General features: G+C 51.7%; 9 protein-coding genes across 9 annotated transcripts; 3 read left to right on the top strand and 6 right to left on the bottom strand.

Moving 5' to 3' along the window:
- Positions 1 to 2,431: 2,431 nt before the first annotated feature.
- Positions 2,432 to 5,198, top strand: ALTATR162_LOCUS7691 (uncharacterized protein; the record flags this gene model as incomplete). Its single annotated transcript, XM_043315320.1, has 6 exons — positions 2,432 to 2,505; positions 2,557 to 3,319; positions 3,372 to 3,884; positions 3,930 to 4,550; positions 4,607 to 4,790; positions 4,837 to 5,198. The coding sequence occupies 6 exons, from the start codon at positions 2,432 to 2,434 to the stop codon at positions 5,196 to 5,198; spliced, it is 2,517 nt and encodes an 838-aa protein (XP_043171255.1).
- Positions 5,199 to 5,407: 209 nt separating this feature from the next.
- ALTATR162_LOCUS7690 (uncharacterized protein) lies at positions 5,408 to 6,329 on the bottom strand (the record flags this gene model as incomplete). Its single annotated transcript, XM_043315319.1, has 3 exons — positions 5,408 to 5,704; positions 5,764 to 5,940; positions 5,994 to 6,329. The coding sequence occupies 3 exons, from the start codon at positions 6,327 to 6,329 to the stop codon at positions 5,408 to 5,410; spliced, it is 810 nt and encodes a 269-aa protein (XP_043171254.1).
- A 2,495-nt stretch (positions 6,330 to 8,824) lies between these two features.
- Positions 8,825 to 10,707, bottom strand: ALTATR162_LOCUS7689 (uncharacterized protein; the record flags this gene model as incomplete). Its single annotated transcript, XM_043315318.1, has 2 exons — positions 8,825 to 10,380; positions 10,539 to 10,707. 2 exons carry the CDS (start codon positions 10,705 to 10,707, stop codon positions 8,825 to 8,827), a joined length of 1,725 nt encoding a protein of 574 aa, XP_043171253.1.
- Positions 10,708 to 11,135: 428 nt separating this feature from the next.
- Positions 11,136 to 12,158, bottom strand: ALTATR162_LOCUS7688 (uncharacterized protein; the record flags this gene model as incomplete). The annotated part of the gene is made up of 1 exon (XM_043315317.1): positions 11,136 to 12,158. The coding sequence occupies one exon, from the start codon at positions 12,156 to 12,158 to the stop codon at positions 11,136 to 11,138; it is 1,023 nt and encodes a 340-aa protein (XP_043171252.1).
- A 441-nt stretch (positions 12,159 to 12,599) lies between these two features.
- Positions 12,600 to 13,853, top strand: ALTATR162_LOCUS7687 (uncharacterized protein; the record flags this gene model as incomplete). Its single annotated transcript, XM_043315316.1, has 1 exon — positions 12,600 to 13,853. The coding sequence occupies one exon, from the start codon at positions 12,600 to 12,602 to the stop codon at positions 13,851 to 13,853; it is 1,254 nt and encodes a 417-aa protein (XP_043171251.1).
- Positions 13,854 to 14,108: 255 nt separating this feature from the next.
- ALTATR162_LOCUS7686 (uncharacterized protein) lies at positions 14,109 to 14,855 on the bottom strand (the record flags this gene model as incomplete). The annotated part of the gene is made up of 1 exon (XM_043315315.1): positions 14,109 to 14,855. One exon carries the CDS (start codon positions 14,853 to 14,855, stop codon positions 14,109 to 14,111), a length of 747 nt encoding a protein of 248 aa, XP_043171250.1.
- A 214-nt stretch (positions 14,856 to 15,069) lies between these two features.
- ALTATR162_LOCUS7685 (uncharacterized protein) lies at positions 15,070 to 15,999 on the top strand (the record flags this gene model as incomplete). The annotated part of the gene is made up of 3 exons (XM_043315314.1): positions 15,070 to 15,107; positions 15,199 to 15,753; positions 15,807 to 15,999. 3 exons carry the CDS (start codon positions 15,070 to 15,072, stop codon positions 15,997 to 15,999), a joined length of 786 nt encoding a protein of 261 aa, XP_043171249.1.
- Positions 16,000 to 16,509: 510 nt separating this feature from the next.
- ALTATR162_LOCUS7684 (uncharacterized protein) lies at positions 16,510 to 18,786 on the bottom strand (the record flags this gene model as incomplete). The annotated part of the gene is made up of 3 exons (XM_043315313.1): positions 16,510 to 17,664; positions 17,876 to 17,956; positions 18,064 to 18,786. The coding sequence occupies 3 exons, from the start codon at positions 18,784 to 18,786 to the stop codon at positions 16,510 to 16,512; spliced, it is 1,959 nt and encodes a 652-aa protein (XP_043171248.1).
- A 1,405-nt stretch (positions 18,787 to 20,191) lies between these two features.
- On the bottom strand, positions 20,192 to 23,994 carry ALTATR162_LOCUS7683 (uncharacterized protein; the record flags this gene model as incomplete). The annotated part of the gene is made up of 4 exons (XM_043315312.1): positions 20,192 to 20,283; positions 20,338 to 20,667; positions 20,719 to 21,209; positions 21,257 to 23,994. The coding sequence occupies 4 exons, from the start codon at positions 23,992 to 23,994 to the stop codon at positions 20,192 to 20,194; spliced, it is 3,651 nt and encodes a 1,216-aa protein (XP_043171247.1).
- Between the last annotated feature and the right edge of the window lie 1,793 nt (positions 23,995 to 25,787).

Genomic DNA, 25,787 nt, shown 5'->3' with positions numbered 1-25,787 from the left:
AGGTGCTATCGCAGTAGAAGACTAAGCTAGCTTCAGAGTAGATCTGTCGGCGGGTACGAGGGAGGCTGAGTGGGAGGTCAATGTCGAAGTCCAACAAAAGTGTGGATCCGTTCTCGCGATATCGAACTGGCTTCTGGCTCCATAACAGAAGGATGTTCATGGTACCTAGTGCGTAACGCCAAGTCTTGATTCGAAGTTCTGCTGATAGTCTCAAGAGGGGAGAGTTGACGCTCTTGTCCCGAGCACCGGACACTGTTAGGGAAAGTCGAGGACCCGGTTAGGCTCGTTACTTACACAGATATAGGACGATCTGGTGTTATATGGAGAGGTGAAAGGCCGCCGTTTGTCTTGTGTGCGACTGATATCTCCAACGCCCAGGACATCTTGCAATTCAGTTCGAGCTGGTTGAAAGTGTTATCAAAAGGCTCAGTGGTGATAGTAAGAGCACTTTAGTAGTGAATGGTAGTCTGGCAAGGGTCGTGAGAGAGAACTTAGTCCTTGGATAAGATTCGGAATGGATTGAAAAAAGCAAGAAAGCACTGACGGTTTTGAGTCTGATCATTCACCTGGGCGCATTGACGCATTCTTTGTGGCTATGGCTGCCTTACGGAACAATTAAGGATCCACTTTACTAATGTTATCAGTTGGCCTCTTAACAGAACCCCTCTCCGATATTTCAACTCTGACCACTTAACCTTGACTGTCTCGATCTATATTTCGACTCCAAAACGCAGCCGCCATGGCGAAGTCCAAGTCCGAAGGCGGAACTATACAGCCCGCTACAACATGCGTGACCGACCTACAAGCCTCACCAAACCCGCTAAAGTCAAGAAGCCTTCACGAAGTACCAAGCGTGTTTACCGTCGCGGCAATGGTCTCGTCTCCTTACTCAGAACACCCCAAGAGCTCGTCTCCACGTAAGCCCATCCTTACCAGAAATCCTCCACTCAATCAATCAGCTAACTCATCTGTAAGCGTCGAGTCCAACTTTACACAATCACCTCTTCTTCGTCTCCCTGCCGAACTTCGAAACATGATATTTGAGTATGCTCTCGGTGAGACTCAAATCCTTCATTACTGGTCTGAGTACTTTCGTGAGTGGCGCACTAGTATCTTCGAAGGCGGCGTCACAGTCTCCAACTTTGTCTCCTGGCACACCAAATTCGCTTTACCGCGCGTCTGCCGTCAAATCTACTATGAGGCGGCTGTTCTGGTGTATTCTAAAAACACCTTCCACTTCGGGACGAGACGTGAGCTTGATCACTTTCTCAATCTACGCAAGCAAGCTCAAATCGAAGCAATAAGAACGATAGTGCTTGATCCACACTGGGGATATAAGGACCCAACTCATTGTCTGCAAGATGTGCTTCCAAGCTTGGGGAGGTGTAAAGGCCTGCGGAAGCTGTGTTTGAAACGTGTCGCTTGGCTAGTAATTAGTAGACATACTTCTCGTTCTTTCAAAGAGGCAGAAGATGCGGCGGCAGAGGGGACCGGTGGGTGATGTCAATATGGTCTTTGTGTAGGTACATGAATCGGGAGTTTAGAAGTTCATAGTACCTACACCAGCGATTGGGCTAAAGTGTTAGCTCTAGAGCGCCTAAGCAATAGTAACAAGACATTGCGACCCATATTTGAATGCGTAAGCAGAACAACGACATATCTAAGCCCATTAAGTTTGAGACTTTGTCACGTGCGGGACGAAACGCGAGGGAAGGAGTTGTTGCCTAGCTGCTTTTTAATGTCCTTCCGCTTTCCCAGCTCAACCCTTCGATTCTCAGACCCACAATCAAACATTTATCCATTCTTCTGAACAGAAACTCTGTCATCTTCACATCCGCACTGCAGCAAGCACCTATCAACAAGCACACCGCGGCCACTTCGCTTGCCTTTTATACATTGCCGAACAGGCAACTCTGGTGGCCCAAGTCTAAGATGCGGAAAAAGACGACGAAAAGCAAGGGCAGAGCAGAGCGCGGTATGCCGAGCGTAAGGACATGGTGCGCTATTTGGTTGATTTTGTAGGCTTGGATGTTAATAAGCTGGACTTTCCACCCAACACTAAAATGCGAGGAGAATAGGGAACACCACTAGAGTACATTGTTCGCATTGGCAGGCTAGATAAAGATGTACGCGAGCTGACGTGGTTCCTATTCGACCGAGGCGCAGATCCAGCAGTTGCACTCACCGAGGCAAAAGAGAGTGGTCATTCGGCCTTCATAGGCACAAGGAGGTCATGAGAAATTGGGACGCATCAGAAAAAAGAAGGGTGACGAGATGCTCCGTCCAATAGATACGTCGTGGTCAAGTCTTTAGTAACATTGACTAGCGTCGGCGTGCGTGATCACTCGCCGTGCCAGGGGTCCTCTCAGGCTCTCGGCTTGACCAGAAAACCTCCGACCTCGCCACTGGTAACTTTCCGGCAACATCCAACATGCCACCGACGACCTCGCCGACAAGGCTTTCGAGAGCTGGTTCGGTACAGAAGAAGGCCAACAAGCCAGTTGCGTAAGATACTTTGATATTGTACAAGTCTCGCAAGATCGTTGATGTGTTTAGTTGCCAGAGATGTCATTCGCGGAAGGTGAAATGCTCAGGCGGCCATCCATGCTCAAACTGCCAGAATAACGATACAACGACGTCTTGCGTGTATCCATCGCGCGACCGGCAAATCAAGCTCAGCGAACAGTACGTGGAAGAGCTGTTAAAGGAAATTGAGCATCTGCGCAGCAGTGCCCGCGATCCCGCTCATGCTGCTGCTCCCGTCGAAGAATCCCTCGAGAGCAGCATAGCTGTGCATGAAGCTGTCCGTAACCCGCTCCTTGAAGACAGGCCATGGTTTCACGCAGTGTCTTCAGAGCATGTACCCATCCACGTTGGAGAAGCTGCAGATGCGGCGTTTGCAACGAGGTTCCGACAGACCCTTGCCATAGGGAATACCAAGCATCTACCTCGGATGAGCCATGTGCAAGACGACTCCTTGATGCTGCTATCTGAAGCTCCATTTAACTGGCCGTCACCTGCAAGAGCACGCTTTTTGGTCAAGGTAGCCTTGTCTACCGTTTGCCAGTATTACCACATCGTGCGCAAGAGCCAAGTTGCAAGAACTCTGGAAGAAGCCATCAAGAACAATGGCAATGGTGATCGGGTTGCCATTTGTAAGCTTTTGGCACTGTTTGCACTTGGCGAGGTATATTCGGCTAAACATGCTTCCATGGAGACGACATTTCCCGGGTTAGCCTACTTCGCTCAAGCGAGGAAGATGATTAGTATTCCTGCTGAGCGACCGCAAATGGACACCATAGAAGTCGCACTGCTACTGGTTTGTGATACCAAAGATCTGATACGAAAAGATTGGTCCTAATATTAGCAAGGTCCTTTTCTCTTTCACGGTCAATCGTCGCCACTCGGCTTACATCTTCTCAAGCTCAGCCTGCAGACTTGGTCTTATCATGGGCATGAATATGAACATACCTGAACAGCAGTGTCCCGATCGGCTTGTGAGAGAGCATCGCGTGCGGCTATGGTGGTCCACATATACCCTCGATAGATCATGCGCCTCGAAGCTCGGTCTTCCTGTATCTGTTGCTGATGATGATATCATGGTAGACTTGCCAAGCGGCGACGGTCTTGATGCTGCAGAAGAAGGCGATTTCGGCGACATTGACTACAGCCTGAACAGCATCGAGCTGTCCAGAATTGCTGCTCGATTGACGCGAGCCATCTACAGTAGGAGGAACCATCACGACTCGTTTTCTAAAAGAGTCCAGGCGATGCTTAAGGATCTTACCAAATGGATGGACGCCTTGCCAGCTAAGTTTCAAATCAAGGATAACGATGCTTCGGTACCTATTCATATCGTCTATCTACATTTGCGCTTCAACCAGGTCTGTCTACTAATGATGACATTGGACCAGTGCTGACCACAATAGTGTTGTATACTTGCTACACGACCGATTCTTCTTCATGTCCTCCGTAGCCACAAGCAGTCATGGTCAGATCCTACCATTGATCCAAAGCGCAACCTTCCAGAAGGCGCTCTCGCACTTGCAGAAACATGCATTCAATGCGCACGTCACACCTATCGCATCCTTACAGAAGCCTGGATTCACGGAACCTTTGCTACGCTGGACTATTTCGATACTCAGTACTTATTCTCGGCTACTACGGTTCTCGCTATTTCTAGCCTCTTGCGGTCGCTGCGGAGTCAAACAGACGGTGATGATTTCAAAAACGCAGTGGAATTGTTGCGGCAGCTTGCTCAAAGCGGCAACTATGGCGCGAAAGAGTTTGTTAAGCACATGGATGCAATTGAGCAGAGTATGCAACTTGTGACTGATACTAGCTTTGCCCCAGGCTCAACGCAACAACCATCTTTGGTTGATGCGGGGCCATTGCTTCTTGCTTCCAACGAGGCCATGACTGCTGGCATGGCCCTTGCTGATCCTTCCCTCCAGTACTTCCTTTCGGAATCTGACCTAGACCTCCAAGCGTTCAGTAGCCCTGCCTTTGGTGGGTTACAGACACCATATTGGTGGACGGATGGCTGGGGAGTGGGCGGAGATATCTGAACGAACAACGTGCAGACAACCTGGACTGCTGCGATTAGATCGAGAAGCATCTGGAACAATGGCGCCTAGGTATATATAGTTTAACGCCGAGAACCAATCGTGGCGACAGGAAACACTGCTTCCGTCGGGATCATCGATGGCCAACGCCATGTTACTCGTGGACGAAGTTTTTTCGCGTCCGCTCGCTCAACCATCGAATTGGCATATCTAGCCGTCAGAAACGTTAGGCCACCAGCCACCAAAACCAACACTGTGCTAATGGTAGCAGTTGGACCGATGCCAATGGCTTCCATCAAGGGCACCACGCCAGCACTTGAACAAGCCGAAATCGTGTACTGGATAAGGTACTTGCCCGCAATTACTTCTCTCCGCTTTTTCGGGAACGCTTCAGCGCAATACGTGTTTAAGCTTGCAAACGCGGCCAACAACCCAGCGGCGGTGAAGAAGCTCGTAACGATCGGCAATGCAAGAGCTGCTCTTGACGTCGGGCCATACTGCAGACCCCATCCATATACGAGGGAAGCTGTAGGAATGACTACGAAGAAAGCGAGCATTCCCGCATTCAACCGGTCTTGGGGTAATCGCTCGCCTCGTATTTTGATGTACCGCCGAACCGTAATGTCTGAGTAGCGTCCCCCAACAGTCGTGCCAAGCAGGAAGCCTGTCGCGGGCGCGATATAGAAAAGACCTGAGGAGAGCGGTGATGTAAGGCCGAAGCGGGTAACGAGGATATGACGGGGTGCGGAGAGAAGGGAGTATTGCGACCAGCTAAGGAAGCCACAACTTAGATGCTATCGAAGACTCTTAGCCTATACGCTCATTACGGACAGCCGTTTTGTTCAACGTACTGTGAATATAATATTCGGATAGGTCATCTGCTTGAAGACTGGCGTTGGGTTGAACTGAGCCAGCGCAGCTCGGCCTCGCAAGTTCAACGTGAGCACTGGTGCATCCGTCCTGCTCGCTGGCACGAAGAACAGCGCGAGAATGAAAGCGAGGCCGATCATTGCGACTTGGAGCCACAGAACGCTGCGCCAACTCGAGTAGGTCATCATGACGCCCGCTACTAGGGGACCGAGGGGTGGTCCTAGGACTGTTCCAGCTAGGAAGAAGCCGTTCGCAGTACCACGTTGAATCTGTCACGATCCATTAGATACCTCAATCTGTGGTATCGATATGTGACTGGAGTACTTACGGGAGGAAAGTACTCTGCGATGATAGTCTGACCAGCGACATGGAAATAGCAACCTTGGAAGCCCGACAAAACACGCATAGTGACAAATACAGGCATATTCGGTGCGACAGCAGCACCAATAGTTAAGCTAAACAACACAGCAAGACAAGCATTGTACGCTAACTTTCGTCCTACAATCTACGCCACTTAGCTTCAATGTTTTCATCAGAGATACTACTATCAAAACTCACCGCAGCTATAGGGCTCCATACCAATGCGCTCAACCCAATAGCGAATATCAAGCCCGCTGTTGAGAGACTAACAACCTCCGGAGTGGTGTGTAGATCCGCTGCTATCTCCGTGCTTGCGCTGAGGAGCGAAGTGCTCGAGAAACATGCAGCGAGGGTCGTCCAACTCGTTGCGAAGACGATGATGTATTTGCGCCACACGGGTATACTGTCGAACATTTCGGACGCTCTAGTCTCAGTCTTGCTCAATGTGCTTAGTGGTTGCGAAACGGCAGCTTCGGGCGCCATTGGCGTGCCTGTTGACACGGCTTTTTCTGGATCATTCGTGAGTTCGGGCATGGTAGTGAAGTTGACTTGTGGCTTTGGTAGTGAAGCTGGGTGCGCACGGTCTTATATGATGCTATTCGAGCCATGTTGAGGTTTGAACAGTCATGTTCGGTGAAAAGCTGCGTATGCCGTCGGTGACCAGACGTGCACCCCGAGGTGCACTACCGGCCCCACTGCGAAGCATAAAGACTCATCGCAACGGCGAGACAGACTTTTGCCGAACCTGTGGACTAGTCGGCATTGAGATATGACTTTCAGGGATCGATCGCTCTATACGGACAGGTTGTCTGGAGCCGCCTCGCCCTCAAGCATAATCACATTGCATCTCCGACACTTGAAATGGCTCTCACATACACAAAGTACCCCTCCAAGTCCAACGCACAAACCTTACCATTTCAAAAATCCACAACCTAAACTACAATCCTCCAATCCTCTTCATCCATAGCTTCGGCTCCAGCAAAGAAGATCTTGCGGACCTTACCGTCAACTCTTTCCTGCAACACCATGCATACCTCGCCTACAACGCCCCTGGATGCGGATAAACATATAGCGCCAATCCCTCTACATCAACTATTTCCTTCCTCGTAGAAACCGCAGAAGCCGTCTTATCGCATTTCCAAATCTCACGATTCCATCTCATAGGCCATTCGATGGATGGGCTTACCGCGCCGCTACTTGCGAACCGGCATCCGGATCGAGTGCTGAGCTTTGTCAACATCAAAGGTAATCTAGCACCAGAGGACTGTTTTTAAGTCGACAGATATTTGAGTTCTCTACAGAGGATCCAGAAGTGTTCCTCGATGCCTTTATTTGTCGTATATGTGCGACGAAATCATACGGCAACTATTCATTTGCGAGTACGTTGCAATCGCGGGTCCGCGCTGGAGCCGTACGGCCGATTTTCGAATCCATGGTACAATTTTCAGATGAGGAGGATTTGCTAGGTATGTTTCTCGGGCTGCCGTGTGCAAAGATGTTTATGTTTGGGGAGGAGAATCGCGGGCTATCTTATTTGAGGCAGCTGGAGAAGGGAGGTGTGGTGTTGGCGCAGATAGCGGACAGTGGACATTTTCCTATGTATTCTAATCCCGTAGAGATGTATTGTCGGATAGCGGGTTTTCTGAAATGTTCGAGTTGAAGTGTTGGCTGGAGAAGGAAGGACTATAGACCACGAAATATAAAAGGCAAGGGAAATTCAGAATTTTGGGCCGCTTATTACTTGATTGAAAACTGTATGTGGAGAACTTGATCAGATCCTTGCCATACGTAGTAAACTAGCAACCGTTCACCACTGGAAGTAGCTGTGCGCAGCAGGCTGCATACATTTGCAAGAGACAATCGAGTGAACGGATGAGGGAACAGGCGAGAGAACAGATGAGAGAATAATTTAAAACTTGAAAATAAGGCTTGCGATTTACTGAATCGAATCGGTGCCGCGTAGGTTGTGGGTGATTGTATTTGCTTACCTCCAGTTCCGTTTGCTCCTCAATACCTTGCAGAGACTCTATGCGCACCTACCTTTACCTCTGCTGTATATCTTAACAGGTCTACTTCCTACCTCTCTACCCATATTGAGAACAAACTAGCTCAAGCAGCCACAACTCTGATGCATTAGTCCAATGAGAACATCGATTACGACACTGCGATGGAGCATTCGACAGATCTCGAGGGATTATATCACCCGATCACTTCCCAGGCCGAACGGGTACGTCGGTAAGTTGAATAGCTCTCACTTCCGCCGTACCGGATTGACACTTCAGTAGAACCAAAGCGAATCAGGCAAACTCTCCTCTTCTCCGCCTACCACCCGAGCTTCGCAACCTTGTGTACGAGTACACTGTACACATTGGGTGGCAATAGGCCAAACCTCAAGCCGATCCCAAGGAACCGCTTTCATAGGCGATACCTACGACGCACCTTCAGCTACAACCTCATCCGAAGTTGTTCCCAAATCTACGCAGAGACAGCAATCCTTCCATATGCTCTCAACACCTTTGTTTTCCAAGACATGATAGGCATCGAGGATCCGCGTAGTTACATGACCTCTGATCAACTACACGCGATCATGGCACTGGACATCATTGACACGTATGGAATTGTTCGTGAAGTACACTTCGAGCGTCTTGGCCATCTCAAAGGCTTGGAGAGGATTGTGATATGGTATAAAGAAGGCATTCGTCTCGACAAAACGGTCGAGACATTGCGGAAAGTCTTTCCAAGCGTGGTAGTATCTTCGAGGAACAACTGGCATTTCTCAGAGAGATTGAACGGTAGAGGAGCTACAGATTAAGGTTTCTTGTCTTGAATGTTTCTGAGATCACAATCTTTGCTACTAAGCTCGTACTCGCCGACTTATCTCGCAATGTCATAAAATATCCCAAAGGTGTTTGATGTGGCTCAAGTTTTGAATATGCTCGTACAGGGTTCAGCAAGTACCTTCAGAATACGTTTTAGTGAAACACTCAGAAAATACAATTTCCTTTGCAGCCCCCAATCTTATCCCTGGTCTACAGCTTTGCCGCCTCCCTCGCCTCCAACAGCCCCTCGATCGTCTCCCTCCACGTCTCCGCCGCTTCAGCACTAATCGCATTAAGATCATAGCTAACCCCAAACCCAACGATTCCCTCCGCACTCGTCGAGCTTCCAATCAAGAACTCATTGTCCCGTGCCCTAACACCAATCTTCACATCTCGGAAATCCGCCATAAAGTCCTTCCCTTCCAAGTTGTGAACATCGTAAGTTCCGCGCTTAAAAAACGCAGCTAGAGGCCCGATGGAGGAGACACCGCACGTAGCTCCAAACCCTGCTGTACTGGGAGCTAAAGAGCCTTGTGGGTTCTGGAAGGAAGGTGAACGACGTTCGGGTGGTAGCTTTGCTTCGACTCGTTCAATTTGCGCGACATATCCGCTTGCGAGGAGGCGGCCTGGTGAGTGTTTGTCTAGAATACCCGCCGTACCTGTCTTGCCTTTTCCCTTTAGACGTTTTTGGTAGACTCTCAGCTCGCGATTCGCGTGTTTCGCTACTAGCTTGAATCGTCCCTCTACAGGTAGATCGGAGGATAAGAATGGCATGACTATCCCTTCGCTGAAGGCTAGCATGCATGAGTCCGCCGGTGGCGGGTTCACGAAGAAGGCGCGTGGGTTTAGGGGAAACGACGCTGTGAATGGCGGATGATTGGTTGAAGGAGAACGCTTCTCGTGGATGGACATCATCGCTAAGCCGGCAAGAGCGAAACATCCAGCACCTATACTGACGTTTGCAGATCGACATAGTGATATCAGACGTGCCGAGGCGGCGGGCGAAAGCGATGCGGAAACATGGCCACAGGACATCGGTGGGCGGGTCGAAGGACTATAGTCGAAAATTCTATCGAATTTGGGTTCCAATGGCAATGGTTCGTCGAGCCTTTTATCTCTCCGTAGCGGATTCGTAAAGGTAGGCGGTAGTCCTTTCTTCACGTGTCTCAACACTCTAATAAGCGCCCAGAACCAGCGCTGTCTCGCTCTGTTTCCTGCAATCGGCGGGTACAGATCTTCTTGGGCGGCTGGTAAGACTGCCTTGATCTTCTCTCGTGTACGAAAAGACTCGATTTCTGTTAAGATGTCCTGAGATGGCTGGTTTAGGATGCGAATGAAGTGGCTGAACCAGCTGTACGCCGAGAGACCATCTGATATCTGATGCGCAATTACGATGAGGAAGCGCAGCTCATATGTTCCGTCCAGCAACTGTCGCAACGGCAGGACGTGAAGTTTCGATAGGCATTTTGCGGGTTCAATGATGCGAGTTACGTTGTAAGCATGATGGTACAGTTCTTTTTCGTTTACTTCGTCGTATGCTTCTTCAATCCAGACAATGCTCCTCTCGACTTCTTCGACGGCAGAATCTTGAGAGTCGGGTACGTCGACGGTGAAACCTCGTGTTCCTCCTTCTTGGTCTTCGGTCACTCGAGCCAGGAGCAGAGGGTGTTGGAGGCGTAAAGAAGTCCATGCAAGCGCTATCCTGTGCCTGAGCTCTGCTTTTGAAAGTTTGTGTTGGATTGCTATCGTGAAGAGGGCCGTCATGTCTGTGGCATGATCAGTTGCGTTCTGATGATGATTGACCTGACGAATAGGCCTAAAGCACCTTGCACCCTTCCGTGTGTTGTTCACAGCCGCGAACAATAGGCGAAACACTATAGACTGTGGCAACATGAACACAAGCTGTTTGAAAGACCCCACGTACCTGCCCGGCCGCCATAATACGTGCCATCTGAGTCGAATGATGTCTCCACTAGCCCGAGCGGTCGCCTGAACAGCTGTTTGCCATCTGCACTATCAGATAACTTCCATTCAGCATAGTTTGTCGCATATTTGTCCAGCCAGTGGCCTTGCTCTTGCTTTTGTGGTATCATGATGCCTGTTAGTTATCCAACTCCAACGAAGTTGTGTAATTGTTTTCCGCCACTTCTCAGACGCGAACAATGAGAGATGTGGAAATGATCAAGGAGTAGGATTATGTATTAAGAACCGCAAAAGATAGCAAGGCCAAGATGCGGTGTATGTTAGACGACGGAGTCGGAGTTCCCATCAGTTTGCTAAACGAGCAGTCCGGGCAAGTCCGCTCGAGTCATGGATACTAGTCGCTAAGATAGCGTCATGGCTATTATGGCCAATGCCAACCAACTTCTGCCCCATCACTGGAGATGTGGTCTAAAGGTATTCACATTGTCTCGTTTAGATAGGCGAACAGAATACAATATGATGTATACTCCTGACTTGGGTATCTATTACAATCTATGAAAAATAAGCTCCTTTGTATGCAGCAACCACGGACAACTCTCTAGACTACATCTTCCATCTCATCCTCGCCCTCGGTGTCTCCATCACCAGGTCCCTCTGGCGCTGCTGCCTCTGCCTGTTTACTGGTGTCGCGCTGGTTGTCGAATACAGCCTGGCGCTTCCAATTACTGGCAAACGGTCCAGACTTGACGAGGAGGGCAATGTCGCCAAGGACCTCCTTCAGATACTGTTCCGGCTGTTTTGTGCGCTGCTTGATAGCTTTCATTGGCCAGTACTGGTACTCGTCGAACAGCTGGTGGAGTACGTCGATGAGGTCGGAACGAGCCATACGAGCAGCCTTGTTCTGTTGTGATTTCGCCTTGGTCGTAGGCCTGATGAAGTTCTTGAAGCGATTGTTGAGTGTAATGGAGTTGTTGACGTCTGAGACATCGGTGTCTTTCGTAATGATGGTGGTAGTGTGGGAGCCTTGAATGGCTTGCTTGATGCGCGCGGCGCTGAAGTCCTTGAACTCCTTTGTCTCGAGAGGGTTCGCGTTGTATTGGCGCGTCGCATGGCCGATGAGCGCAGTCTGCTTAGGAATTGCCTTCTTGTATTTGCTTCGCTTCTGGACGCGCGCGTTCGGATCTTGTACACCACCAAAGCTTCCTTGTTGGCCTCTGCCGTATCCATATCCCTGTCCTTTGAAGCCCGGTAGATCCTTCTCCGTGAAGACGTACGTGTTGCCTAACTGAGCCTCGGATGCCGCTGCGGGATCTAGTTGGAAGGCCGAGGGTAAGTTTGACTTTGCGCGCCAGCGATCGTTGAGGAAGACGCGCATAGGCTTGTCCTTGTCGATGCCACTCGTTGTCGCGAAAGCGCAAACTTCTCCGATTTGTATCTGGTCGTTGTCGTTACCATCGGCGATGTTTTCCCATTTGGAGACGGCGTCGTATAGCCAGTCTGGGATTCGCGTGAGCCAGACGTCTTGCTGTGGGTTGTCCTTGTTGATGGACATCTCGCCGGTGTCCTCGTAGAAATCGTCGTCCATGAAGCCGACATCAGGTTCTGCCTTAACGCCGTTCATGGTTGCGGGTGCAAGTAGTTGCCTTGGGGTCGGTGTAGTGAATTTGCGATGGTTGACTACAGTGGTGAGAGAGACTGAGACGTGTACTGGCTGAAGAATATGCGAGTGGTAGGAAGATGGCTCAGCGAGTGGACCCTCGTTGTGATGATGAAAGACAACGAAAGGACCCAGGCGCATTGCTCCTCCAGACGACGCGCTTCCGCACTAGCGCGCCAAGTCTCTTATCGATAGGGAAGCTCTGGAGAGGTCGCGCTTGCCCCACGTCTGCTGCCTACACCTATCAACAACCAACGAGTACGACCGGCTTTCCTTCTCTTGTAGCTACTGAATTTGCCTCTTTCTCTCGCAATCTCAATTCAGTTCTTACTTTAATCCCTGAATCTAACTAAACCGAGCCCGACGAGTCTTCCACCCGAGCCAGCTTGCCCCAAACACCCCATAATGGCTTCCCAAGCTGTCACCTCTGCTTTACAGCAGATCGAGGCAGCATCGGCCAACGAAAAGCCCTCGCAATACACGGCTCTTCTCCAACAGATTGTTGAGTCATCGAACCATGTCGCCGCCGATCTGAACGCATACGCACAAACTCTCCTCGACGACTCGCTAGGCATAGTCGTCCTTCGACCACTTCTCGCTGCCTTTGTGGACGCGTTCCGGACTGTCCAAGACCCAGATGCGAAAATCGAAGTTGGAGAGAAGGTCATCACACTCCTACAATCCAAGGGTGCGGGCCAGTACGAAGAACAGGACACACAGATCAAGCATGCTCTAGCGGACGCATTCGAACAGAACGACGACTTCAGACGGTCTGCGCAGACACTTGCAACGATAAACCTCGAGTCAACACAAAAGTCTGTCTCCGCGGATGACAAGGCAAAAGTTTGGATCCGGATAGTGCGGTGTTACTTGGAGGAAGATGATCCGACAAGCGCATTCACACACCTGAATAAGATCAAGAACATCATATTTAACGTACAGGACAAGACCACCAAGGTTATGTTCCAGCTGAGTCAAGCTCGCATCCTTGACTCGCAACGGTCCTTCCTCGATGCCGCCCAGGGATACTACACCTTAAGCAACGAGCCGCTGGTAGACACTGATGAGCGGGACCGCTTTCTTGGAAGAGCCATCATCTGTACGGTCCTCGCTCCTGCTGGTCCCCAGCGAGGCAAAATGTTGGCCAAGTTGTACAAGGACGACCGCGCCAGTTCTGCTGAAGACTACGCGATCCTCGAGAAGATTTTCTTGAACCGTCTTCTCACACCCGCTGAGATCAAGGCCTTCTCTGCTAAGCTCGACCCTCACCACCTCGCCCGAGCCGCCGATGGCCTGACTGTGCTAGACAAGGCTATTCTCGAACACAACTTGCTCGGCGCATCGAAGCTCTACAACAACATTGGATTTGATCAGCTGGGCGAGCTATTGGGCATTGACGCGGAAAAGGCAGAGGACTATGCCGCGAAGATGTTAGAGCAAGGCCGACTTGCCGGATACATTGACCAAATTGACCGATACGTCTTCTTTGAGGGCGAGGCCAGTGGTGAGCGCAAGACCGGACATGCAGAGCGTGTCGTCGGCAAGGAGCTACGGAAGTGGGATGCCAACGTCACGGGCCTTGCCGAGGAGGTGGAGAAGGTCACTTCGATGATCCAGAACCAATATCCTGACTTCTATGCGTCGCAGGTGGTGCACTAGTTTGAAATCACTGTATCCAGCAGCGAATCGACGAGGAGTAGGCAATGCATAAACGGCGTCAGGGAATCGCATATACCCAATGTACACTTAGATATGATGAATATGAGCATAAGAGCCCGAGGTTCTGTTCTGATTTCACACAGGTTGCGTTAAACCTGATGGCCCTGAGGCCAACATGTTCGTGATATGGGTACATATGGTACATTCAAAGACTCACGACGAGACATTGCTAATCCCCATCTCTCAATGCCACAGCTATTGTACACTCTGCTTCCCCTCTTGGCCCAACGCCGCTTCATACTCGTCCAAACTCTTGACTTCCAAATCGCTAATCTTCAAGACTGTGAAATGCAGTTTACTCTTAACATGCTTGACATGTCTCCTCCTCCTCTTAGTCTTCTCCTCCACCCTCAATGGTTCACTTTCCACACCCACAACCCGCGCTCGGCACGTGAATAACCGCTCATCTAGGTAGTACACCTTCTTGCCGTGATCTGCGTTTCCCTTGACGGATTCCGGGGCTTTTAATGTGTAGTCCCGCGATCCGATGTGTGTAGCGCGGTTCAGACGCAGAATGTCGCCTGGGCGTACATTTGGCATTTGAAAGGGGAGGCGAAGTGTGTCGCCGCGTGTCAGGAGGTATGGGCGGCCATGTAGATGTGCAGTGATGTAGTGTGCTGGCTGGCTTTGGAGGAGAGGGAGGAGACTGCGGATGGAGGGTGTGAGGGTTTGCGAGAGGATGTCTGAGCGGGCGTGTGGTGAGGCCTTGACGTCGTTTGTGGAAGCGGGGCTTGGGGCGTCTTTGGGGAGGGGCTGCGGTGTTTGAGCGTGCTCTTTTGCTTCGTCTGATATGCGATGGCTGGACTGGATGAGAGGTTCGGGGGTATTGGATGTGTCGAGGTTGTGCGATACTGTCGTTATTCCTGCGCGGCGGATCGTCGGTTGGACTATCGCTCTGGAGTCGAGAAACGCATGACGTGCGGAACGAGCGAAGAGAGCCATTACTGGGTTCGGCAGGATGCAATGGCTTGGGGGCTTGGGGGCTTGCTGAGCACAGTATCCTTTGGTGTTGCGGAGGTCCGATGTTGAAGAATCCAGCCCGCATCGCGCTAGTGGGGGCTAGTGCCGAACTTTTTGGAGGCGGAAGGCGCTGTTGCAAGAGACTCCACTCTACCACCACTACCCTTACAAGACAGCATACACAGAGGTAGTCGCCATGCCTCAGAACGAGTATATCGAGCGCTTCACGAAGCAGTACGTCTACACCCATCATGCACCCCGCAATGCACCACCAGCGCCTCGCGCCTCAGTAACCAAGAACACCTGACTAACTCTGTCGCAACAGGCACGGAAAGCGCTTCGATCACGATGAGCGCCAACGCAAGAAGATTGCCCGTGAAGGACACAATGCCTCGAAGAAAGCGCAAAACTTCCGTGGTCTGAGGGCCAAGTTGTACGCCGAGAAGCGCAGGAAGGAGAAGATCCAGATGAAGCAGAAGATCCGCGCACACGAGGAACGCAACGTCAAATCCAACGAAGCACCCGAGCCAGCCACCGACGCGCTTCCCGCATATCTCTTGGACCGCAGCAACGAGAAGAATGCCAAAGCCCTCTCTTCGGCCATTAAGCAGAAGCGTAATGAAAAGGCTGCCCGGTTCTCTGTCCCGCTGCCCAAGGTCAAGGGTATTTCCGAGGAGGAAATGTTCTCCGTTGTCAAGACGGGAAAGAAGACGAAGAAGAAGAGCTGGAAGAGGATGATCACTAAGCCGACTTTTGTCGGTCCAGGCTTCACGCGTAGACCTGTCAAGTACGAGCGCTTCATCAGGCCCATGGGATTGCGTTACAAGAAGGCCAACGTCACACATCCTGAACTCAACGTTACGGTCCAGCTGCCGATCATGTATGTGTTTTTGACGCAGTAATCAAAGATAAACATGACTAACTTTTCCACAGCTCGGTAAAGAAGAACCCTCAACAACCCATGTACACCCAGTTGGGTGTCCTAACCAAGGGTACCATCATCGAAGTAAACGTCTCTGAACTCGGTCTCGTAACCGCTGGAGGAAAGGTCGTTTGGGGTCGCTATGCACAAATCACCAACAACCCAGAGAACGACGGTTGCTTGAACGCCGTTCTCCTCGTCTAAGCTTCCGAAGCAAAAACTGCATTTGACGGCGTTAATTGGGTCTTTTGAAAATCGATTCGAAGGCGTTGCGGCGACGTATGAGAATGGGACTTTGCTAGGCAGGGGAAGAGGGGTTACTGGCCGATGATGCAAATGCGCCTGAGCACTTGCGTTTCAGAGGAATTTTAGTAGAAAAGAATAATGATACCACATTGATCACAACACTTTTGCTCTTTCATGATGGCATCGCCAACACCAGGGGATGAAGAACTTCATGTTGCATCAGACGCCTAGAGATTTTACGGTGAACCAAAAGGGAGTTTGTTACAGTATAGATCTGATAGTCATACAGTATACTAGTAATCTATACTTGCTAAACACCAATTCCATATGCCCGCCCAATCCGTGGTATCTTCCATTCCCAGCCCATCCCATTTCCGCTTAGAACAATGAACGCCAGCCATCAAAAAAAAGGCCATTTCCCCCAAGCAAGATACCCGATAAACGAGTTAGACATCTACAGCACAACCGTCATACAATGACATCGCTCAAATCAACATGTCGCCTCCGTCTCTGTACATCGCCCGCCAAAACCCTGCCATCAGCATCCAGCGCACCATCACCCACCCAATCCGTAACAATATCATCCCGGTGCTCATCGTCAAAACTGCCCCTCCTGCCCGTCTTATCCGCCCACCCTGTACGTTCGAGTTCGATGATGCCGCCAAACCGCCTCTCCCCATTAGCAACAAAGAGCGACTGCCCATCCGGCGTAAACGACGCACCACCCACGGGGCCAAAGAAATCAAAAACCTGTTTCGACTCCCACGTCTGCGCGTTGATAACATTGATAAAATCGTCTGCTTCCGCTGCAACGAGGACACGAGGTCCAGAACCAATAGGAGAGAAGTGCAGGGACCTTGGGACACTGAGTTCGCTCTTCATGACAGCTAGGGGTTTCTCCCAGTATCGCGCGTCCCAGACGACAATAGTGGAATCTTGGGCTGCGGTTGCAACGTGGATGCCGTCGTCTGCCCAGGCACAGGCAAAAGCGTCGTCGGTGTGGGAATTTAGTGTTTCGAACGGTTGGCCTGTCTCGGCGTTTGTGATGAGGGTTTCTTGGAAGTCGCCGACTACGACGCGCATGCGGCCGTTTGGACTTGTTGCTGAGCAGTTTACTGCTGCCGAGTATTGGAATGAGTGGATGAAAGTGTTGGTGCCGCAGTCTAGGACGCGGAGGCGGTGGTCGTTGGAACACAAGACGGCTTGGGGAATGTATGTCCGCCGTGAGGGGAAGAGGTGCATGTGGTTGACTATGCGTGACTTTGTGTCGGTTGCGAAGTCTGAAGTGCGGCCAAATGTACAGGGCGAGCCGTGAGTGGAAGAGAGGTTGGCGATGGCGTACTCGCCTTCAAAAGCGCCAGCGATGAGTACGTCGCCATGTGATGCAATGGTGGTTATCGAGGCGTCGGGAGCTAGATGTTTGCTAAGGTCAACGACGACGTCTTCGGGCACACCTTCAGCGTCTGTATGCAGTACTTGATGACCTTTTGCGTAGTACACATCATTGCGGGATGTAGCTGTCACAATGTTTCGCAGCTGGAAGTGAGGAACGAAAGCACGAGGCTTGGTGTTGATCCTTCGAAACTGGAAGAAGCTGTCTGTATTGGGTGTTGAATGCACATACTAAGAGAGATTAGACAGGTACTTGAGAGGGATATACCAAGAAGCTCGTTTCTAATGAGTCGTACTCCTAAGCACCAAAGTGTACCCCAAAAGTATACACTGCTACTTCTCTAAGAGAGTTGTAACGTAGAATACTACATAGACCTTGAGGGTACACTTTGGTGCTTGGGGGTACAACTTATAAAAACGAGCTTCTCCGTAGTCTGCGTACCTTTCGAACTTCCTTCACACTGTGTAGCACTCTTTGACGTTCGTGTTGCAACCGCGCCTTACGCACCGCTGCACGTGTGGTCTATCGAGGTGTTAGCCCGAACGATACTTTTACCTCTTACATAGACAAGAGAGTCTCAAGCGCTGCGTCGCAGCTGCCTATGTAGGTCCCAGAATGTGAGAACGTACCTTGCGAACCGTCCAATCAATGCCCTGGTAGTCATATTCGTCGCCCTTGAGATCCTCCCGACTAATAAAATCCGGCACCTGCACCAGGTCCAGACCGGGAACGATAGGCTTAAGCTTTCCGAAAAAGCGATGGAAATAAGAAGTGATGGGACAAAAGGCGGCCCTGTCCTGGATACTCAAATGCGGTTCGTTGAGCGTCGTTGGTGGCTCTAGCAGCGGATCAGCACCGAATGGGAAGTGGGCTGTGTGGGTTCCTATGGCCATCGGTGTGGTGAAATAAGTAGTGGATGTGTGGTGAGGTATGTTGGATGTGTCACCTGTGAACAGGTCGAAAGCGTTGTATGTGACATACGAAGGATGAATTGGGCCAAACATGTCTTCGATGGTGCCTCCCTCATCCAGCGCTGCTTCCTCATCCTCATCCTCATCCTCATCCTCATCCTCATCGTCGTCGTCGTTTCCCTCTCCTGCTTGATGTGGTCCGGGCATGGCTTCCATGAATTGCTGGTAGTCCACTAGTGATATTCCCCCACCATCGTCATCGTCGTCCACCTCGTCGTCGTCATCGTCGTCACCGTGCGATCTGCTGTCGGAGAGAGTCGCGAGCGTTACAGCAGCAGCCAGCGCGCTGGGTGAGTGCGGCCAGTCTCCATGGTCCGGATAGGCGTGCGGCGGCGTTGTGGGATGCGTCGTGGTGGAGTGTGGCGCGGACCAGTTATGCATGCTGGCCATCGACGCCCGCTATCCGCCTGATAGCCAGTGCAGCGGGGCCGCCGAGGCAGGTTCTTGTCGTGCTTGCGTATGCGACGAAGTGGTCGGCTGGTGTAGTTGGAGAGAGGCGTTGGGGCGCAAGGTATAGGCTTGTCTGGCGTGGGGGGAGGCGACTAGGCCAAAGCATAGGCTCGGCGCAGCGAGACAGGCAGAATGCAGCAGATATGTAGCGGCTGACTGGCTAGGCCCCTTGCGCCACAGGCTAACTGGGTCGTCTTCTTGCTCTCGACCTGTCTGTTACTTACCCGAGGCGCCGCATGTGAAGGAAGACACGTCCTGGCCTAATGTGGGGTCGCTGCTGCCAAAGCCGCAGTCGGGTATTGGCTGCGGGAGCGATGGGTTGGGCTGCAGGGCAAGGAAGCAGGTCAGCTCCCTTTATGTTTATGGATATGGCTATGCCGCGTCGTCGCAACGGCTCCTGAACCTACCGTGCCGTCAGATATATACGCCAGTCTTGGAAGCCGCCGAATATCTGCATCCAATCCTCCTCCGCGCGGGCCCTCTAGTTTAGACGGAACACGGGGGGATCGGACAGCCCACCCCCCTCCAAAGCCTGACTAGCGACTCCACCATCTCAGATGTCCAGACGTTAGATCTATGTATTCACGCTGCTCAACTCCACGCTGTCACCAGGCGCTCAGGGTTAAGCAGCCATGGCGTGCTCACGAACAGTGATACAACTCACATGGCATTGCCAACACGACAATCTTCAGGGGCCATGACCCGACAACGAGAATGCAGTGTCCACTCAACGTCGGACATCCAGGCCCACATCTGCTCTTGTCAGGCCCCTTTTGGGACACAGGCAGCACACCAGTTTCGCTAGGCCGATCTTCTGGGGGCCAGAGGGTGACGCGCTGAGCGCTGGCCCACGGTTGCACGGCTATTTGGTGGAACAAATCAACCGTCTTCCCACCGCGCCTCCCCAGACCATGGCTCCAATGCCGTTTTTGTCTCTCCTCGCCGTCCCAGCTGTGGACAATGGTTGCTGGCACTCCACAACAGCAAGCCACAGATCGCTCCAGGGAGATAGAGTCGATTGCGGCCATCCAACGGGAGCGCTGAGCGCACAGGGCGCAACTTGAGGCTGCTAAACGGCACAGGAACAGTGATGCGTGGTCATCCATCTCAGGAAAATTTCGGCAATGACATGCCGTGTCTCGCAAGAGCTGACAACATGCGGTAACGATGTATTACTAGTGAGGTCCCTACTACGGGACCCCGACGGCGAAGTGGAAATTCTACAAACATCTCATAACAATGGCAGAAATGGCCTGCTAAAACGAACACCCCAGCAATGCAGCAAATCATGTAGGTACAGATGCAGTTCCTTCCTACGCGACGCCACACTGCGAAACTAATTATCATAATACTGATCGTACCCCTGCTGCTGTTGCTGCTGTGGCCATCCGCCAGCCGATGTCGCCGCTGGTGTCTTCAGTCTCCGTTCTGTTGGTGCCCAACGTCAGTGACTGCATTATCGGGAGAAGTTGTGTTCCTTACCTGCTTCAAAATCGTGCCACCTGCGCATCGTAATTTTACTGCTGTCGAATTCACCCTCATACTCCAAACCTGCCTTCTTCGTCTTTTCGCCTGCCGTCTTCCGAGTATCTCCCCAACTGAAGTCGTCAAACTTCCAGAACGCGTACGTCGGAAGCACAAAATTCCAAACAGGCAGTGACAGCAGATAGACGAACATCCAAGCGACGTAAGACCATCGATGAGCCGTTACGATGATGAGGACCGCGGGCAAACCAAGGATGAGCGCTAAAAGAATAAGAGGTATGACAGGAGCTTCTGTGTGCAGAATGGCGGCTTTGATAGCGATGGCGACTGGACGTGGTCAGCAAAGCCAAAGCTTCAAGATGGAGTACGCGGACTTACTTAGGTAGAATGTGAAGGCAATAGCGGCTGGGAGGACCAGAGTTCCGATCAATTCGATGAACACAACAAACTGCATGCTGAAGCAGAAGGTGCCACACAGATCTCGCACTAGCACAAGCTCCATCAGGTTGTGGACCGTACTATTAATCCATCGTCTGCGTTGTGACAGCAAAACTTTGAACTCGTCCGGTACAGTGGTTTTGCAAACGGCTTGCGGCACAAAAACCTGTTTCCGCTTGGGGAACGTCTTGAGCATCAGCGTCGACAGGTATCGATCCTCACCCAGTAGTAGCAAATTCTTCTTGTGCAACGTATCCACCACGTTCTCCGAATAGTGTTCAACAACATCAGGGTTAGCCAAGATCGGGACCCAGTAGTTCTGACCACCCTTGGGAGCCTTGATGCGGTACATGCAGAAACAACCCGGCAGACAAGTAACACCACCGAAGACGGACTCGAACGACTTTGCCAAGTGATGGGAGATGAAGTACCTATCATGGTTAGTGGCGCGATTGTAAAACACGACAACAGCACTTACTCAAACACCTGGATCATGGAGACCCACGAATCCCGCTTATTGGCAATCTTCGTTTCGCCGCAGAGTCCCATGATATCTGGGTCTTTTACCATGGCTGAGATCATGTGCGTCAAGCTATCAGGGAAAACCTTTGTGTCGGCGTCCACCATGAGTACTATCTCATAGAAATCGGGAGAAATGCCAGTAATCTTCCAGATACCGTTGAACATTTCAAACTCAAGCTCCGTCATACGCTCGTCAAACATGACCTTTTGCAGGAACGACATGAGGATGATCTGACTGTCTCGCTTTCCACGATTGCCGGGTTTCGATTTTTTGGCCTCATCGGGTGTTCCACACTTGACGACTAGCATCACGGGAACACGTTGCTGCTTCTCGACAGGAATACGGGTTGTCTCGCCATAGTCGTAGAAACCAGAGTAGATCTTGGCCATGTTGTGTCGTTTCGAACCACTAGCGACTGCAACGTACGAGTGCGCCTGAACCTCGTGGGGCAATACCGCGTGATCTTTCATCATACCAAGACAGACCTCTGGCGTTGTCAAATCTTCTCCGTGACCCTTGATCATACCGTCGCAAATGATGAGAATCAACTTGTGGCTATTTGGGTAGTCTGTAGTTGCGATAGAGTCGAGTGTAGTTCGCAGACCCTCTGGGCCTTCAGAGTACGCAGTAACAAGACAGATGGTATGGGCCAGTGGGTATCCGAAAGGCTGCCATTCTGGAGGCGGCTGAGGTACAACTGCTTCATGCGTGAAACCTGACGGTCCGGAGCCTTCAACACTCGAGTAGCGGTTGGTTTCGGTGTTACCAGAAAGAAGTAGACTAGATCGAGACTCTTGTACCGAGAACTGCGCATTGTGCTTTCCGTCCATAGGCAGAGTGCCATGACTAGCATTCAGTTGCTTGTACATACCACTGTTCGATCCGAGGACGCGAGATGCCGTACTCTGGCTTGTCATAGTTGTTGGTGGAGCGCGGGTCTTTGCGTTCTTGTCGACTGCGTAGGGGCTGGTAAACCTTGATGTCTGCGGCAGGAAGGTACTACCACGCTTGTTGCTGCGGTCAGAGCCAGAGGATGGGTCCATGAGCTTTGGCGGCGGGCGATATATGTCGTCACTCCACTCTTCGATCTGCTGCTTTCGCTGCTTGGAGTCTGCTGGACTAATAGACGTATTGGTAGCAGCAAATTTCTTGCTAATGAACCACTGGAAGATCAAGGCAAGGACGAACTTGGCCATCACAACAGCCAGAATAAAAACAAGCGAAACGTAGAGCACGACCTTGGAAGCAATGCAGCCGATGCTCTCCGTGTCGATAGAGCCGACTTTGATGGTTTCGGTGAAGCAACGGGCTACCTGCTTCTCATAGCTAGAAGAGTACGCACGGGTGACGTCCACACCGCGAACAGCAGGATTTTGACGGATCTCATCGAAGATGGGTGGAATGTTGACCTGAGTTCGGTTGAACCAGTCGAGCAAGTTGAGGTCCAACACATCACCACCCCATACCATTAGGTTTCTGGAGCTGTTGCGAATGTCGTCCCAGGTGAAGTACACGTCGCCAGCATTCCGGAGGCTGTAGAAGCCCCTGCGAGCCCTGTCCGAAGTATGGCACTGGTAACCATTATACTCCAAGAAAGTGTTGTTGGGCTTAGACGACCCGTCCTGGTTGAACAGCCGGCACGGGAAATACCAACCCAGATCTCCGTTACCGGTTGTCGGAATGCCAGAGTTGTCCTTTTCGGTGATGAGTCCCTTGCAGGCTCCATTGACATTCTGAAACAACATGCTAGCATCTTTGCCACCATTCTTCTCAGGAAGATCAAAAAGAACATTGGCGTCTTCGGGAATGCCGCGGGCCCGAGGGTGCTTGGACTGGGCGAGGTCGTAGGCTTTGCCGTGAATAATCAGGTATCCGTTTCCGACTTCGTTCGTCCTGAGGCGAGCGTTGCCGCCAGAAGGGCAGACAGTTTCCGTAAAACCGAACGTAAGGTATCCAACGAATGTGCAAATTAGCATGATGATGCTAACTAGTCCGACTTTCTCCCTCCATGCTCGCTGCTGTGCCTTCTGTGGCTTTCCAAAGCACTTGAGGATAGCGTTCGGACACCAAAAGGTGACAATGGCGCAGTAGACGTTCCACAGGCTAGGTGGCCGTAGCTTATCCTGCTCCTTCTGGCGCTGCTTCTCGCGCGCCTCCATTGTCTTGCTCCGTGTCAATTTGCGTTGTATCTGGGGCTCTCCGTCGTCCAACGGAGCCTGCTTGTCGTTGTAGCCTCCGCCTGAGGCATTTCGCATGTGTGGAGGCTTGATGTCGGTACTGTCTGAGCTCACCGTCTCAGCTTCTAAGTGGTCCTCCATGATGGGGTCGTTGCCTGTCGTCGATGGGTGGACGTCCATGCGCTGAGCATGTCTGCTGTAGTGATAGTTGGGATGGCTTGGATCCATTCGCTGGCGCTCAGGGCGGATAAGACTGCGCTTCCTGCCTAGCTCAGGCCCCGAAGAGGTGGGTTGCCCTCGCATGATGGGATCGCGCTCCATAGGCACAGGAGTGCCGGGTGAGGGGAGCGCGCGTGCGTAGGCTTGGGTGCCGCTCTTGCTATTAGAGCGATCGTGCGATCGCGTGTTCTCCAAGTCCGAAGTCCTCCTTCTACGGTGGTGCGAGTCTCGGTGTGCATGTCGCCGCTCGCCCCGTCGCGGCGGCGATGCCTCGTCGGGTCGCTGCGGTAAAGACATTTGCGTGAGGATGCAGGCTCAGCTGTGGTTACACAGTAGGGCTGCTGCGCGGAGCCCTTTTCGGCCCGGAAAGAATATGTATAGCGACTCTACGACGCTGGTGATTGCATGTATGATGCGGTGCGTGTTCGGGGGAGGTGGTCGAGGTTGTAGAATGGCGGTGGGTCGTGATTTCCTTCTTTGCAACGAATGTTGACCGGCTGCGGCAGGAGCGAGTATGCTGCAAAAAAGCCAAGCTGTGTAGTGAAAGACGATCGTAACGAGCGACGAGGAAAACCGACGAGACCCCGGGCGATACAATAGGTGTTGCTAGAGCGATGGTAGATGGGGGCGAAGCTGGCAAGGGGTGGATGCTATTTTGGGGGCTCTGTTCCGCCACTAACACCGCGGCCTATCGCTAGAGCATACATAAACATGGCATGATTTCCTCAACTCGCAATCAATGACAATGGCCATTGAAAGATGTATCTCCCAATATACTCTTCTCCTGTATTTTTCCATGATGCTGTATCTTGCTGCTTCTCCTACATATGTCGCTGTCACACCACAGCTCCCCATACCTAGGCACGATGCTGCCCGTGGACGTAGCTGAACCCCTGCATGCACCAATTCCTGCAGCCAAACGGCTACCGAGCCCTGGATCGCCATACTATCAATTGCTCTATCGACTAACCTCACTTCTCCTTTTCAACATTTCCACACATCGTCTCGACGCATCGCCCGCTTTTCACAACCTGCTTGGCAACCATCTATACGGTGTGTAAGAGAGAAATGCATCGAATTGACTCCTTGGTTCATCATCACTATTGGCGCCGAGAGCGGTACACAATCCCGTATACGTTGACACGACGCGCCTGTCATGAGGTGCCTGAACGCATCAAGGGCTGTGCCGCACCCTTTCTCATTATATACGAGTGGACCTGCGTTGAGCTTTGGCGGCGAATTTCCGCCTGATGCCATGTGCTGTGCATTAAGCTGGGTGATAGCTCTGAACGGGTGGAGTTCAGGGTCTATTCACACGCAGCTCCACACTATTCCATGTCTCCATCCTAAGCCCTGCAGAGCGGCGGCTCCACTCGCTCGAATTGGCATCGACGGCTAATCACCTAGTTAGCATTTGTCACCTGTACAGAATTCGATAGTTGCGGCACTTCCGAGGGTTGTGGTGGCTTGAACAAGTACGATCTTTGTCCGCGTCTAGGTACATTCGAGCCTCAACGTCCCTGTCCGACCACCTAAGTAGTCTCTGCCTATTAACGTTTGGAGCATGACAAGGCCATGTCCCCGTTTCTGATGACGCCACCTTCCCGATGCTCACTGCGTACGTGTCTCAAACAGTGCCCAGCCCAGGCCTAGTAGTCAAATATCGACACATGCCCATGCCCATGCAAAATTTCCTCCGCATTTGCCAATATTCCCCCCGTGAGCCGCCATCGACTGCCTGCGCCCCCTACGGATCTTACCGAATAGATCGATAGTGCTCGCGTTTCATCCTGTGGTCACACACCATCTCGCTTCCTCAGCAAGCCGGGCTCTGCCGCCCAGTCCACTCAGTCCACTATTCGCCATTCTATACGAGAGTCGACATCGAGTGGGGTTTCAAAAAGCGTCCACTGCCCTCCCACCTTGCACTTGGCCTGCAGTTGGTACGGAGCTGGTTGAGGGATCACCTAGAAGACTGTTCACACTTTTTAGACGGCAACGTTCAGGGTCCAAGTGCCGCGCGAACCCTTATACTCCGCTTCCTGTGAGTCTAATCCCCTTCTGTACCGCAGATCATGAATCCAGGATGC

The sequence above is a fragment of the Alternaria atra genome, assembly GCF_907166805.1.
Source record: "Alternaria atra isolate CS162 genome assembly, contig: 28, whole genome shotgun sequence".
Lineage (NCBI taxonomy): Eukaryota > Fungi > Ascomycota > Dothideomycetes > Pleosporales > Pleosporaceae > Alternaria > Alternaria atra.
Note: the sequence above shows the minus strand (reverse complement) of the source record. Positions and strands in the feature narration are given on the sequence as shown.